The 16,823-nt window shown below is 40.8% G+C and overlaps 1 protein-coding gene across 4 annotated transcripts in view; it reads left to right on the top strand.

The window, feature by feature from the left end:
• Positions 1 to 3,633: 3,633 nt before the first annotated feature.
• Positions 3,634 to 16,823, top strand: part of c2cd2l (c2cd2 like) — a 48,757-nt gene continuing 35,567 nt past the window's right edge. For all 4 annotated transcript variants that reach the window (XM_036524674.1, XM_036524672.1, XM_036524673.1 and 1 more), the window contains exons 1-2: positions 3,634 to 3,976; positions 4,942 to 5,343. In XM_036524674.1, the coding sequence (XP_036380567.1) occupies positions 4,981 to 5,343 (363 nt within the window). In that variant the 5' untranslated portion in view covers positions 3,634 to 3,976; positions 4,942 to 4,980. The remainder of the gene's footprint in view (positions 3,977 to 4,941; positions 5,344 to 16,823) is intronic.

The raw sequence follows: 16,823 nt of genomic DNA, 5'->3' as shown, positions 1-16,823 counted from the left end.
AGCCACTGTCTCACCCCAGGCGAAAAGAGACCCACCAAACACACAGTTCTCATTTTTATTCCCTTCCCAGGCTGCATGCATCACAAGCTAATCACCTGCACCTCATCAATCCATCAATCCCAGGTACAACCATTAACCACTTACCCACTCCCAAAGAGGCAGGTTAACCTGCTGTCGCATTATCAATTCAAGTTAATGATAAACAGTGTCAGACCAGGCTAACAACACTCCCAGACCAGTGAGTGTATGCACAACACCATTCAGGCATTATTACAAGTTAATTTGTGTTAATCTGAAACCAGACAGCATAGAAAACTATGAAAATCATTAAGTACACACACTACCATATATCTAAATGTCTCTAAATCACAATATACATAACACATAGCGATACTACAAGTACATAAGTGAGAAGTAACACTAGTAAAAGTAGCAGGTGCTACTTAATAAAACTAGAGCCATGGGACATTCATACTGTGAAGATGTCAATATGATATTTTTTAACGTACATCTTCCTCCTTATCCCTCTTCCTCATTCCTTTCTACTTTCCTTTTTCAGGTGTGTCAGACGCAGGAGCAGGCAAGCAGAGTATAGTGAATTCAAGGTAAGTTCTCATAACTTGGGGGAAGAATGGTTCACAGTCCATCGAATAGCTCGTCAGTATGCTAAAAGCTTCCTTCGTCTTGTGTGTCAGCAAAATTTCTTGTTAGAAAAAAGATGAAAACAAAGACAGTACCAATGTCTAACTTGACTGTAGGGTAGAGGACACATATGGATTTAGGAAGGCTATTGACAAATTAGGGAGTAAAACAGCAGGAACAAGTGAAGCTAAAATACAAATAATCAAAATTTCATATTTTTTGGTATACCGGCATCATAGTTGTCCTACAATTGTCATGGAAATTGTAGTACTGAATCCATGGCTTTTTTGCCCCTACCTGACTGAAGCACATGTATATTTTCACCACATAATTTATGAATTTAATATATAATCCTTGTGTGTGTAAGTGTGTAAGTGCAGTACAAAAATGCCACATGTCCCAGAGTACAACACATGCTGAAATTGCATGGTACGCCATCAGATGGTTTAATCTGGCACCTCACCATGGAGGCAGCCACAGACCACACAACGAGACTGCAGATGTTGATCAAAAAGACTCAATCAAGATTGTCACAGCTGAACTACTGTTCCACTTGAATGTTTGTGAACCCCTTTGAGACTGTATTTTCAGTCTGGATCTTTATTTATTTAATTGTTCACTGTTTCTTATTTGTTGGGGGAAGAATACCTAATTGGTTCTTATAAGAAATAATGGTTATGTTTCTGTTTACCATTTATTGGGGGATGAGGAACACCTAATTGGTTTTTATAATTAATGTTTGTGATTGACTGATGTGTTATGTAGATATATAGACCTGAATGCTTATATTTTTAAAATGTTTCAATTGATGTCTTTCACCAGAAATTACTCCAAGATTTGTGTTTGTTGGCCATATCACACAAAATTTAAAAACTATATTTAAAAAGTTTAAAATGTCTTTCAGTAGTGTTTGAGTCGGTATTTACTTGAGATGTAAACTCATTTAAAAAGAATACATATAATAAGACCTGTTATGCTAGCATACTGTTTTAGTATATGGTCTGGAGTGAAATAAACAAATAAATCTAAATTTGTCATGTGCTAACACCATATCTGTAAGAGATGATGCCTACAGTTTTATCCTGGACTTCATATGGATATAATATATGTCCTCAGAAATGACCCAGAGGTAAACTAGGGATGGACCAGAAACTGATAAGGGAACCATTGTGGAGCGAACAGCCATATTTGTGCCAGATTGAAAAAGCAGTTTGCTAAAGCTGGGCCTGTTCAGGTACGTTTCTGGTTCAGATCTGGAATCCAGATCTGGTTTGGTGCTGGCCCATTGTGCATTTGGACTCTGTTATGGGAACCAGACCAGATGTAATGGATCTGGGCCGGGTCTGGGCCAGATCCATCTTGCCCAGATCCAAATCCACACAACAGTCATCTTGAGGTATGACTGCTGTGTGGATATGCCACCCAGTAGCTGAATCTGCACTGGAGTCAACTGCTATCTGGGGATGTGGAGACCGATAAATCATCAAACACTGGCTCTAGCTAGATGGTGACCGTGATGGAAGAAGGCCACAGAGACTTGGTGGAGGAGAAACAGACATTTAAATTAAGCTTGTCATAGATTTGTTATTGTCATGTTATTTTTCTTGTTGCATAATTTTGATTTGATTTACTATTTGAGCTAAGTGCATTCAAGTCTCTCTAGCCTCTTTAAAAATCAGTCACAGTGCTTATGTTGTTCCTGCTACTTATTATATTAATTATGTAAATATCTTTTATCTATTTGAAAATACGTCTATGTGACTAAAGCAAAGATAAAGTGGATCGTATAACTGCAATATTGTTTGTCTCTTTGTTGGCATCGTTAACAAATTTTGGTTAGCAAAGGAACAGTCACCAGCGACAGAAAGTGCAGGTAACCAATTAATAATGTTGGCTGTCTTAACTAACGTTGACTGACTATAAGTTTAATATTTACATCCGATCTCAGTGATGACGCTAGCGAGCTACTTAACATTGTTAGTAATAAGGTATATAGGCCTATTCGTTTTCACTAAAACGATTGCTGCCCATCTAGCTAGCTAGCTGAACCGGCAGACTCCATTAACGCTATCATTAGCTAAGGGAATTGAGTTGAACTAAGCTTCCTGGCTATGTCTAAAAAGGTGAAAAATAAAACAATTTCGCCCAACGTTCACAGACTATTTTAGATCCCCATTCCAGTGACAGTGCAAAACAAAAATAGAACATTTCCTTGAAAAACGAAACGTGTTCTCTTAGATGTTCACCGTTAAATTCACTGCTCGCGTGTCCCTAATATCGAGTCCGAGTCCAGCCTGAACTCACATGAGGAAAAATCGGTGCACAGTGGCAAGTCAGTTTATATGCGACTCGAGTGCGAGTGGCAAACTCGAGTCGCCACCTCTGGGTTGAGCAGTCGTTGTTGTGATGATAAAAAGCTTAAATGCATAAATGGCGCCTGTTAAGGTTAAAGGTTTTATGAAAACGTGGAAATTGAAAAATCCTTGCTGCATAGCTCCAATGGCGTAGGCCTATATATGAATCAGGTGGTTCGCGCCTGCTGGCGAATCTATATGGTGACATATGTACTGTCCACTGTAGTGTACTGTCCACTGTACTGTCCCCATATATTCATTCATATGTATATTTTACCGATCAGTTTGTTAGATTAGTACCCTATAGCAAAAAGCAGCATAACACGCAGGAGGGCCACTGCCCTAGAACGTCAATCATCTGCCTGACATTCATTTGCTGTGTTGCTAGTTACTTATCTGACAAAATGTATTTGTGTTTGACATGTCATTCTCTATAGCCTGTTATTTAACTGTATAGTATGGATTGGCAGCACACGCACATAGTCACTACGAGGGGGTGTGTGAGGCCTGTTACTTGTCTTTGAATCCAACGGAGAAACCCCTGGTAAAAAGTACCTTGCGTCTTTAACTGTGTGTAATTTGCAGGCTGTTGTGTAGTTTGACAGCTCGTCCGCTTGCGCATTACCGACTATGGCGCTGTTGGTAGAGCAGGGAGGAGGAGCGCAGGCGCTATTCAGGGACTAACAACCGATGATAGACAGGTGTTCCTTACGAGTGGGGTAAAAAAAAACAAAACGAAAGCGTTTCACAGAAAATACAGCCATCAGGCCCTAATTAACAGTACTGTGGAAGCATCTGGTGGAAACGAAGAAGAAAAAACAAAAGGACATATCGGATCTCGGATACAATGTAGCTAGCCAGCTAGCTAGCTATTGATGGCTAGCTGCATTTTTAGTTAGCGAGCAATAGACTTGACTTGATGTCGATTCTAAAATTATCCCAAATCTGTGGTAGCAGGGCGGATCTTTCAAGAACAGTTGGTAATGTTTTATTTCATTTCAATTGTTAGCTTTCGATATAAACATGAATACACCATCGTTGTTGGAGATGTGGAGGTTCAGGCAGTAACCCAGCAACGTCTGTTAAGCAGTGAATTATGTTACCATCGCCTTGTCAAAAATATTAGTCTTAGTTTACAAGCTTGTTAAATGAATGCATATTACCTATATTGACAGACCATAACAAAGTGCAACTATGTCAGTTATTTAGAAAAAATATAAGTGTAGGGCACTCGCGATCCAATATTGGAAAGTAGCGTGTTAAACTGGAGCAATTCATTCTAAACGAAGTAACCCAGACGGAATCGTCTGCTAACGTTAGTTACATAACCCTCGGTGAAGCCCTGGGATGGTCTTAATTTCGGACAACGCTGATAGACAAGGAGAGATCATGAATACACACAAGGGGGTCTTTTTTCCTGTTTCGTTTCTGTTTTGGTTTTGTGGTATGATGAACTGTCGTGCACTTATACCACCCACCATGTATGCATCATTAGGCGTTAAGATGCCATTTCTAGGTAAATGCGTTACATTTAGTGCTGATAACCGTATTTTTTTAGGTAGAGGAGAGAAGTGAACAAGGTGCCACGCTCAAAATGTGCAGATTTCATTATCTTGCTAACTTGCTAATTGTCTCACTAGATAGCTAACCATGTAGTCACAGAGGCACGCAGCTAGTATGAAAGTCGTGGAAAATCATGTATCTAGCTCGTTGTGTACTGAAAATTTTACAATCTTAGTTAGCTGGCCCTCGAAACGCTTGTAAATTACTCAGTTCATCTGAGTTGGATTATGCGGGAGATCTAGCTAGGTAATTACAGTAATTCACAAGGTGTGTATCAATGTGTGCTTTGCAAGTAGCTGGCACTTAGCTAGTGAAGTGTAACATGCACCTTGTTGTATTAAGCACACTGAAGCTTGCTTTCTTCTTAAACATGTCATCACAGATCATCCAGGAGGATTGTTGGATGTGTGGATGAAATCAGATGGCGGTGATGACGCTACAAGACATGAGCTGGCTGCTTCTGGTCGCCCTCTTTCTCGCCTCCCTGCTCATTGTGCTGGCCTGGCTGGTGCAGTATTCACGGGCCATATTGTATTCCCAAAGCCGTAAAACGAGCAGTGAGAAAACTACGCGGTCGCTGCCTGAGAACTTGTCCCACCAGAGCCAGGCTGGTGGTATATGGGGCACCTTGCTGAGGCTAAGATTCAACCGCGATGGGAGCGGAGGTGACACCGAGGCTGGAGTGAAAGGACTGTTGTCATCCCTGTTCTCCTTCCGGTCATTCAGGGAGAACTGGATTCGGGCATGGGTTCGAGCTCTCAACGAGCAAGCTTTCAGAGATGGGGTGAGTGTTTTTTTTTTTTATCGAGCTCGTAAATGTGTTTTATAATAAAACCCATTTAATTGAAAACGAGCACACACAGGGTAGACCTATCTGAATGTTTTCTTATTGGCTATATCTCAGATGGATAATTGGCAAACTTTTCCGAGTAATTTGAGAGAGAATCTTAATGGCTATACATTACAAGTCCTGCTTACACGTTATACGTTGACAACATTACAATGTATACAGTGGCGGAACAACTTTACAAAGGGCCCTGGGGCAGAAATTGGTCAAGGGCCCCCCCTCTCTGTCTGTCTGAACTAAATGGCTAGCCTACGTCAGATGATCTTCGAAAATCAGAGATATACCCATCATGCACTGCAGTTGTCGGCAAATGAGAGAAACGTGAGTTTATTTGATTAAATAAAAACAATATAGATTATAAAATAATGTTTTTGAATCGAAATAAGTAATGGAATATATTTAGGATTGGGTTAGACAAATATATTTTATATTTTCAAAATTTTGAGCCCCACCCTGATGAAGTAGTATACCTGGCAAGAGCTATATAAATAGCGGATCACCGCTTATTGATTTGTCAGTGGGAGAAGAAAGAGCACTGATCGTAAGGACGCAGCCTGGAATGTGCATTAAAGAGGGCCCCCCGCAACTCAGGAGGGGCCCGGGCCCAGGGGCAACTGACCTGCCTGCCCCGCCTATAACTCCGCCCCTGAATGTATACAAGAATACTTTGTATGTTACATAATGGATTGGTTTGCATCTTTTGTTGCTTTACCTACCCTATGCAAAATGCTGTCAAGTGTTTTAGTTGAACAGCCTACTCCATGTTGTTGGCTGGTTTTGCAGGATTACATGTAGTCCATCAATGCGTGTATGTACATGTGTTTGGGCACAGGAACTGAGGCTAAAGCCGTTGTCGCACATGAACTCCGGACAAATGTCTGGAGAATCGGGTCCAGAAATTGGCCGGAATTGCCCTTTCACACATGTAGCACACAACAGGACATTGTCCGTGACAGACACGTTCTCACATGTTGGAAAATTCTCAGGGGCGGCGCCTGAGTAGAGCGTGCAGGAGACAGGACATGACGCAAAAAGTACGCTGCAGAAATCGCAGTGGCCTTATTCGAAACCGCCTACTGCAGACTATGTACTGCGTACTACACAAGTATACTGTGTACACCTGCGTGAAGTTGGCACCCCAAGTATTTAAAAAGTTCGAAATGGTATTACTGTTAGTTTGTGCCGCTATGGTTTTTTAGATATAACAAATTATATTGTATGTGCTGTGACGTCACCCAGCACCCCCAAGCTTCTCCGAATTGCTCCAAAATGGTCTCGTTCGTTTGTGCTACGTTTGTGCCGTCTTTTCGTTTGTTTTTTGGTACCATTTCGAACTTTTTAAATACTTGGGGTGCCAACTTCACGCAGGTACTGTATACTGCATGCTATTTTCAGTGTAGTACCCAGTATACGATGATTAATGATTACATTTGTAGTATGTTACATTGTTGCGTGAAATCATTGCAAATTTAGAAACGTCCAGATTTAAATTTATTCGTGGTGGTATTTTCCAGTTAGACGCCACTTGCATTCTCACTAGTGAAAAGTATTGACGAGTTCATGAAAAGTATTCTAGAGTTGAAGTATTTTCACGTTTTTTTCTTTTCAGTGTCTTAGCTTTCGGTGGTACGGGCACATAATGTGGCACAGGAGGAGAAGGCGAACATAGCTAATTTACTTGTGGGTAGCCTATAAAAAATATCACACATAGCCATCCAAATGGTGCTACCGGTACACATAATTTATTATTAATTATTGGAGGTGCAGCGGATCACAAAACTCACGGTTCGGATCGTATCATGGTTTCTGAGTCACGGATTGGATCATTTTTTCGGATCAGCGAAAAAAGGAGACAAATTTAACTTTGCTTTCCATTTATTACTTACAGAACGCTTAAAGCAAGGAACTTTTGCCCGCTTGTTCTGCTGTTCTTAGGCTGTGTCCGAAATCGCTCAATATTCACTATATAGTGCATATATATACATTTTACACTTGATCGTTGGACTTAACTGCCTGCTAGATAGCTAACGTTAGTTTCAACTAATTTGGACAGACGAAGCTGGGTGCTAGTTCTTTATGTTAGAGAGTGATGGATATAGGTAGCAGTATTATCTAGCTAGCAGGTTAATATAAGTTGCAACTAGCTAGTCACTTAACTAGCTAGCTGGCACAGCTAGACACAAAGATGTTCATACAAATGTTCGAATAAACTTACAAACAAACTATATCCAGAAAATTATTAATTTATTGTAAGACTGTTAGTGAGTGAACAAGTGAGCGATTTCGGTAGCAGCCTTTGTCTTCGCAATGCTTCTGCTAAGGTTGCTGGGTTTTTTTGGCGCTTGTATCTTTTCACTGCAACTCTGCATCGAGATTTAGGGAATTATTACTTTAAAAAGTAACAGCGGCAGTAAAACTGTATTTCACACTGTTATGGTTAAACTTTGCAATTAATCCGCTGTTCACATGCGTGCGGAACCGGGGGGTCCGATGGATCACGGATCAACTACGGTCCGTTACACCACTTTTAATTATACATTTATTTTAACAGGAAGGTAAGTTTTTGTTGTTCGCTATGTAATGTTAGGTCACCAGTTCACCTATCTCACTATACCTATCACTATTAGCTACAGTTTAGCTAGCTACTAACCAGATAATAAATTACTAACCAACGTTATTAATCATCGTAAGAGACAAGTTTTTGCAGTATAGTTATAGCTAACTATCTCTTTAACAATCGTTGGACTCAAAATAATATGTATTTCGACGTATCCGTATATCAACAAAAGAGTGGAAAGAAATATACAGGCAAGCAGAAAAGAGTATGAAGCAGATGTTTGTATTCTTCCGGTTTCACGCCAGTCGCATGATAGAAACGTCACCAACACTCCCACTCGCTCGCTGTGAACTCTCCGGCAAATTACCTGCTCTATTCACACATGGGCTCAATCCGACATAAAACCGATTTTGTACTAGGGAGCTGGGAGAGTGAAGTCCGTCTCATGTCTAGTCCGACTGATTCGGACGTTTGCGTGCTCATCATACAGCTCCTCCGGCTAATGGCTACATAAGTTCCGGCTTTTCGGTACGTGTCTGAAAGGGGCTTATGACACTTTACAGTGGACATGTGGTAGCTGTAGTAGCAACAGTGCTGAAACGAGTTTCAAAGTGTGGATGCAGAACCAAGCCAAATCCGGGGGTCCAGGGGTTTCTCCCCCAGGAAAATTTTTTACGTTCTGGCAGCTAAATGCGCCATTTTCACGCAGTGTGAGACTAAAAGATTAGCCTAAAGACAGACAAGAAGGGTCCGTCGATTAAACATGTGAACCAGACATAGCCTACCACCAACCACACACCAAAAAACTGTGCAATTTGCTTGGTTAGAGCTGATTCCACTGTTGTTAAGCCTCCTGTTATTGTTGTTGTCAACAGTTGATTATTATGGTTGGATCTTACGACATGTAAGTAGATTCAATTAAACTTTGCAACAGTTAGACCTATACTTATAATAAGAGAAACTAGACTTCGCGGAAAACATTTGAAAACATTATAGCTATAACTATAGATCTATAGCTATAACCATAGATCAATAGCTAACATAACTTTAATCAACTGCAGTTTCCCAAAGAAAATCATCCGACGGTCATTGACCAGGCAAAACTGTCGGAACACGGAGCCAAGATCCAGACCATCGGTCAGCTCTTGTGGATGTGGAGGAACATTACGTGGTTGAGCCGTTTCTTTGTCATGGTGGACCGAAGAAATGTTTTAATGCGACGGAGACAGGAAAAGCTTCTCTCAGCTGTGGCATTGGTGAGGGGGATCGTCAGATAAATTTGAACGAGTTTGTGAACCTCCGATAAGGCAATGCGCAAATTCAGAATCAGAATAGACTTTATGTGGGTGGTCTGCAACCACAGCGCACTGTGGAACATTTATATAAACACAATACAAATAAGGCACACGACATAGAAAAAAATATACAATAAATACAATAAAATACAAATTTAAAAAGACACATTGTAAATAAAAAAATACAAAGAAAAACTTGTGCAATAATATGGCCTTTTAAAAACTACTTAACTACTTAAAAACTACTAGTGCACAGTGGAATTGCACAGTTGTATGGAGGTGGGGGGGGGGTCAGTGTTTGTTAGCAGTTCGTATGGCCCAGGAGAAGAAGCTATTGGTTAGTCTGGTGGTGTGGGACTTGATTGACCTGAAGCGCCGTCTGGAGGGCAACAGGTCAAACAGGTGATAGGCAGGATGTAAGGGGTCTCCTGTGATGGCCTTAATTTTACTGAGGCAGCGGGATCTGGATATGTCGTCCAGGGAGGGCAGAGGGCAGCCGATAATTTTTTGGGCGATGTTAATAACCCTCCGCACAGCCTTCCTGTCCTCAGCTGTGGAGCCTGCGTACCACACCCCCAGAGAGTATGTTAATATGCTCTCCACAGAGGAGTGATAGAAGTCCAGCAGCAGCTTCTTGGCTTCTTGTCCAGGTTGTTCTTCCTGAGGACACGCAGGAAGTGCAGCCACTGCTGAGCATTCAGCCTTGGTGTTGGATGTCCAGGAGAGATCTGCAGAGATGTGGGTGCCCAGAGACCTGAAGGTGGTGACAGTTTCCACACATTCTCCGTTGATGAGGAGGGGGGCGTGGACTTGTCTGTGTTTCCTGAAGTCCATGATAAGTTCTTTTGTTTTAAGGATGTTCAGTGACAGGTTATTTTCTGAGCACCACACAGACAGTTTCTCTATCTCAGCCCTGTATGCCGTCTCATCCCCATCGGAGATGAGCCCAACCACGGTGGTGTCGTCCGCAAACTTGATGATGGCGTTGGTTGGGTGGGACGGAGCGCAGTCATAAGTGTACAGGGCGTACAGCTCGGGTGTTTGTTTAGATTGTGGACCACCGTGGACAGTTGTGTCACCTTCTTTTTTTCGACCATTATAGCAAGAGGCAATCACGATAGAAATGTCATCAATCGCAACTAGCTTAGTGTGGGCTAGCTTATTTGTTGTTGCTAACTCATAGAGTGAGGGGTTATTATAGGCTACACTACAGTAGTGGAAAAAATGCACACACACTGATATTACCATAACCATTTATTACGATGCGTAAAAGGAAATTCACACAGTTTGTGAATGTAATTCCAGTTGTGCTGTAACAACGTCCACCTTAACCTCTTGGTTTGTGTTTGCATTTCAATTTGTCAAAGTAACGTTAGTAGCCTTGGTGCTAACTTGTGGAGTTTAGCCATTAGAGATGGAATGTGATTGATGTAACCTCTAGGTTTCTACCCCTGTGAATAAAGAAATGTTAGCCTACCTACAGAACAAATAAATAGGTTAAAAAAAACCCTGACTGCTATATTGAGTAAGTGCGGTAGCAGATAACGATTTCCCAAATGAACGAAACATTGCACAGCTCGCATGTGTCCTTCATGTACTGTTGCCTACCTTGCGATTTAGAGATACAGTATGATTGGTTGATGGTAGAAGTGACGTAATGACCAGAAGGCAGGCATGAATTATAAAACGATGTGGATTGGCCTAGCTATGCCTATGCACTCGTTTTGTGAGGAAGAACGTCGTTCAGCTTCTTCTCGACCCTTCCACTGTGTGTAAGGATTAGCTAAAGAAAATCAGGTGACACCCCCACCCGCTAAAGCCAAACAACAATGCTGTTCATTCATGCTCATTGCCGCTGCTGTCGCTGCGATGCCTAACCTCTCCGTTTTTGTCATAACAGAGAAAAGTGGGAAAAAAATATAGAGCCAAAAAAAGTGGGGATGCAAATGCATCCCTGCATCCCCGGTTCCGGCACTACTGATAATAAGAAAGACTGAGACAGGTCCTTGTGGATCCACTAAACCAGTTGGCCATCATTGTGAGTCAGCTGGTCTCAGGAGCATCTGCAAACATCATAGCCTTTCTGCGTTGCCTAATGCATGAGAGAACACAACTTTAGCATACTACTTCACACCTTTGACCGATGAACTGATGAAAGGGTCACCCTCTAAAGTGTGATTAAAATGTGAAAAAGACTGCCAGATGTACTTCATTCATGCTTTCTCATAACAGAGTTGACAAAAAAGCTATTTTAGTTGGATGCAATGCAGTTATTAACACAGATCTGTTGTTCAGCATCTGAGACTTGAATGTGTAGTTGTGGTCTTACATAATCTTTGATCTGTATTGCTGGCTCTTGATCCATAATTGTAACATACAGTAAACATGCTGTGTGTTAATTAGTTTAGTGTGACATTTTTACATTACTGAGCAATGCTGAAAATGACTGTTATGCTTACATGTCAGAAAAAGTTGTCAATGATAGTGTACCTTTTTTCTCTTGTCATAACTCTTTTTTGAGAACTGACGTCTAACTCATTTTGTCAGAGAGGAAAGTGTACAAAAGGCTCGACTTCAACATATGTATAATCATTGCACAGTGCAAAGTCGTATTATTCCCAAGCAATACTTTTTACATTTTAAACATTATTCATGCACTGTGGGTAGCATTTTATAAATCCATCTCTTGCAGAGAGTATGATTCCTTTAGTTTTATGAGCTTCTACCACTTGCGATGGGGGTAGGCATGCTCATTAGCAATGATTGCTCACACTCCTCTTATGACCTGCAGAAGACTTCAGGGGAGTGGATTTGGAGGTGAAGCCATGGTGCTGTGTGTGTGTGTGTGTGTGTGTGTGTGTGTTACATGGTGATGTCTTGCTATGTTACACTAAAAACAAGTTACCGAAAAGCGAGTCAGATACATGCAATTTTTTCTGTGTATGTGACCTACATAAAATCTAGTGACAGGAGCACTCCCTTTCTATTTCTCACACTCTCCAACCAATTGTGCCAGTTCAGCAATCAAGAAAAGATCTAGTTTAGGAATAATGTCATTTGTTGCTTAAGCTGCATGGTAAGCTTATGCATTAAGAAGAATGAGGCAAAAATAAAAATTGGCTGTCTTAGCTACTAACTGGTGTGACATTAAATTTGTGACATGGTTCACTGCCAGATATACACAGCACATGAAATACACACATACTCACACACAGTCAATAATTTCATCTGTCCACTACCAGTGTACTTGACAAGTTTAGTCACAATTACAAAAACATTTTTTCAGAGTAAATTCTCCTATACAAGTTAGTATTTGGAATATTGATGCATTACATACCATAGGTCAGTGGTTCTCAACCGGTGTGCCGTGAGGCAAAGTGAAGCGTGCCGTGGAATTTTGAGGAACCTGATGCGCTTTTATATAGGTGCATACGTGCACACTCTGTGAAAAGACTGATGTTTTATATTGTGCTATTAACCCTTTTGCATGTAACTTATTTTTATGCCATGTAGTGCGCGTGTTACGTTACATGGTTCGTTATGTTTTCATTAGCATTATTAAGCTTCTCATAGTTTTCAGTTCGCATTTGCTATATTTTTTTATGTTAAACTGCTGTTTCCTCAAAGCTAAATTTAGTCATAATTTTTCCAATCTAGCGTTCTAATTGCACCAGTTTTAGCGTACGCGCTAAGCAGCAAATCACACCAGTGTGACTGTACGTGCGAAAGGGTTAATGGAGTAATGTTTTATTTTAGTATGTTGCTGTTCATGATGCTGCACTATGTTGGACAACTTCTTGCTCTGATGCACTTCATTGCATTTTTAATCATACAATTGCCTGTCTGTTTGATAATTATTTGACAGTCTGCTGTAATGCAATATGGGTCAAATCTCGCTAATGACATTATATCATAATGTGTGTGACATTCTTCATAATCGATAACCAATTTTAAGTTGGTGTGCACTGTGCCTTGATGTTCTGGTTTGACCTTTGTTGTGCCTTAGCCCCAAAAAGATTTCAGGATTTCAGGAATCACCTGTTGTACTCTTTAGTAAATACAGATTTCACACAAGCATGCTGGAGAGTGTCCTATATGCAACATTTGGATTGATTAAACCATATGCAAGCTCTCTTTCCTGTTTACACCTCTCTCTGTGGGTCAGTGCTCTGTGTCACAAAGAAGGAATGATTTCTCTGTTCTGAGTTTGATGACACACACTCGCATGCGTCTCTGTCATATATGTCTGATTTGGAAAACCTGCCAATGTGTCTAGAGGGCTGTTTATTAACTGAAAGATGGTTCTCTCCAATGCTCTTGCTGCATCACCTGTTCATAATGTAGTAATGACCACATCAGCAAATCAGACAGGCAGCAGCATTTGCCTCTCAGTTTCTCTGTTAGCCACCTGTCTCACCACTTATATTTGTCTCAGTTTCATCTGCTTTCCCATCTACATAGCAAAAACTATTCAGAGTTGAAATAAACAGGTAGGCTGAACTAATAAGTGAATTGTGTCCTCACAAGGATAGAATTAACCCAGTATGGCTTTTGACCTTTACCATTTTTTCCTTAGTCAGGATGACATTGTTATGTAATACTGTATGTTTACAGATCTCTGGCAGGTATCTTCTGCCCATCTTTCTCTGTCTATCTGTCTCTGTATTTGGCTTTCCTCTCTATTTCAAAATTCACCCACCATCTCCCATGATCTTGACATTTTACACAGCCTAGCACTACCATGTATCGGCATGAATCACTGAACACACTGTAGGTCCAACACAATAACACGTACAGAGCTAGCAAATGCCTTGAAGCCAGGCACAATAACATTTGATGTGTGTTATATCTGCAAGTGTCAGATTTCCTGCCTTGAACTGCAGGATTGAGGCCCAGAAATAGAAGATAGTATAGCATGAGAATCTCTGCTCTCCCCTGTAAGATGTAAAAATAAAGTTCTTTCAATGTGTGTTGGTCTCTGCAAAATTATATGGTGCACCTTTTAATCAGATTTCACTTGGAATGATTGACTTGAGCTTACTTTCATAAATATTTTACAGTGATAAATTCCATCTAAATTTGAGGCAGGAAAGTCTTGACTGAAGAGGATGAGGGGTTCTAGGGAGGTCAGTTCTCTTCCTAGAGCCTTTAATTGCTGTCATTATCCTCATCAATATGGTCATAGACTGTGTGGGGGTGCGTGCTGCAGCTGTGGTCTCCACACCCAGTCAGTTAGCAACCCAGCCTCTGCACACTAGTGGTGGCTGCTAGGCCGTTAAGAAGATTTCCGTTTCTGTAATCCAGGGACTTGGCCGAAGGCAGCAGTGCAGCTATGTTATGGATGGCGATGTCAAAAGAAGGACGCCTTTACCACATGCAGAACCAGTTGCCCATGCGCACACACTGAATAAACCACTCAGATGCATGCACGCTGACTCATATGATTCACTGACACACCCACTGTCTGATCCACCACGATAGCAGGATTTAAAGTTATCTAAACAGTGATTTGGGCCCATAGTAGTTCTGTTCACCCACATGTGCTGCCCATGTAGTGATTACAGAAAGTAGCCCTACAAATGGCTCCTTCACCTGCCCATCATGTATCAGGCCTGCCTCATTCTGCCAGTCTTGTGTGTGCTGTGTGTAGTGACTTAAGGATGAACCGATATCCCTTAATTCTCACTTATACCATGCGTAATGTGAAAAGCCTACCCTGACTGAGAGGGTGAATCACTGGCTGATTTTGCTCTGCTTTTGTGAGCACATATCTCAGTTTCAAGTATGGTTGTCACAAGACCTGTTGGGACCTATCTAGTTGGGGAAAAAGATGAAGCAGTGACAAAATGCAGGTGGTGCAATATTGGGTTTTCAGGATGGCATGTATGGTGAAAAACGACATTTGCACTAGAGTAGGGGTTATTTTGGGGTATGAGTTGGCATTAATATAAAATACAGTAGCTTTTAATTTGTCCAAAATTAACCTGTAGGTCCACCAGATGAAAGATACTTTTAATATAAAAGTGTTTGTGTATGGGAGGAGACGTCAATGCACGAGTCTCTGTATCTGTACTAATAACACTGTATACAAATCTGTCAAAGGAACATGAAAAATATATAAATTTGTTCTACAGTTGTTTTATTTGCAACTGCGGATGAAGCCATATTGCAAATAATATTACTTGAAACGGTACGCAGTCAATACAGCTTGATTGGTATTAACACATCTGTTATGTCAGAACTCGACAGAGACTGAATGTAGGAATAAGCTTTATCTCCCTTAACAAGTCTTTATGGACATAATGTTGAATTCCCCATTTGACATGGGGAGCAGGTTTTAACATTTTGTGTTCTGGACCACTTGTTAATCAGTTAGTAATTAATTGGTTAGTGTTTCAGATCCCTTGCTAGGTAGCTAGTGGATCTACAATATTCAACCATTCCAGGGCAGCTCTGTCTGTTGTTTTTTTTATTGTGCTGTGCCCTGTCTATTTTGTAGAATGGTCCTATAGTGATCCCAAGTAAATATATTCACTGTAGCCTATCAGTTAGTTGCCTATTTTTAAAGCTAAATGAATTATGGAATTAACATTTTGCTCTTACTTTTGAAAGCACAGCAGCTTCAAAATGTAATGTCAAATAAAAAAGTCACCAGAGTGACTAGCTGTTTCACATAATGGTAAATCCAAAAGTTCATTTATCTGCTGTATGTCATATAGCACTATAACAGGAAGATTGTCTAAAATGTCCAAATGAGAAATGTTATTGCCTGCAGACCACAGAGGAGAGTCACAGCACTGTGAGACAGCTGACATACCACACCACTCAGAATGCATGATGGACAGTAGAGACACATGATGTCAAAGATTAGCAGTTGCAAATGAGTATTGTTATTATGCCAGTAGAATGTGACATGAGGCTCAGTGCAGCTGAAAGAAATGATCCTGTTGAAGCTAGCTAATCTAGCTATTAGTAAATGAACTGTATAGTGAACCATATGGAATATAAAAGTTTTAAAATCTGTACAATTGTACCTGGTCCTCAGTAATGTCAAGAAAATAGTACTGTACTATCACTGTACTACTAAGTACTGTGATATAAGCATTAAATTGTCTTTGAGTTTCTACACAAAGTCTAGGTTTTGTACATGAGAACAGTTTAGGTCATCATTAATCATTAAATAAATGAGGAAACCTTTCACAAACCAAAAAACTAGTCACAGCCTCTGAGTACTGGTTAGGCAGCTGACAAACACAAAGTGACACCATTAGTGTCCTCTAGTATATGTTGTCAGTGTTCTGCCCCCTTAGCTGTGGTGTTTTTGTTTTTCCTGTCCATGTGCTTTTGTTTTCCTTGTGTTCTAGCCCTGCCCTGCTCCCCGCCCGATCTCCCACCACCTGATTGCCTGCACACCTGCTTCCCATTCCCTATCCCTGCTCTATATCTTCCCCGTGTGTCCCTGTCCTGTTGCTAGTTCGTAGCAGCATGTATTTCACCTGTTTCGTCCCCGCCGTTTTTCTTCTGTGCGCTATTCTTGTTTTCTGACCTGTTTGTTATTCGACCTG

The sequence above is a fragment of the Megalops cyprinoides genome, chromosome 3, assembly GCF_013368585.1.
Source record: "Megalops cyprinoides isolate fMegCyp1 chromosome 3, fMegCyp1.pri, whole genome shotgun sequence".
NCBI classification, from domain to species: domain Eukaryota; kingdom Metazoa; phylum Chordata; class Actinopteri; order Elopiformes; family Megalopidae; genus Megalops; species Megalops cyprinoides.
Note: the sequence above shows the minus strand (reverse complement) of the source record. Positions and strands in the feature narration are given on the sequence as shown.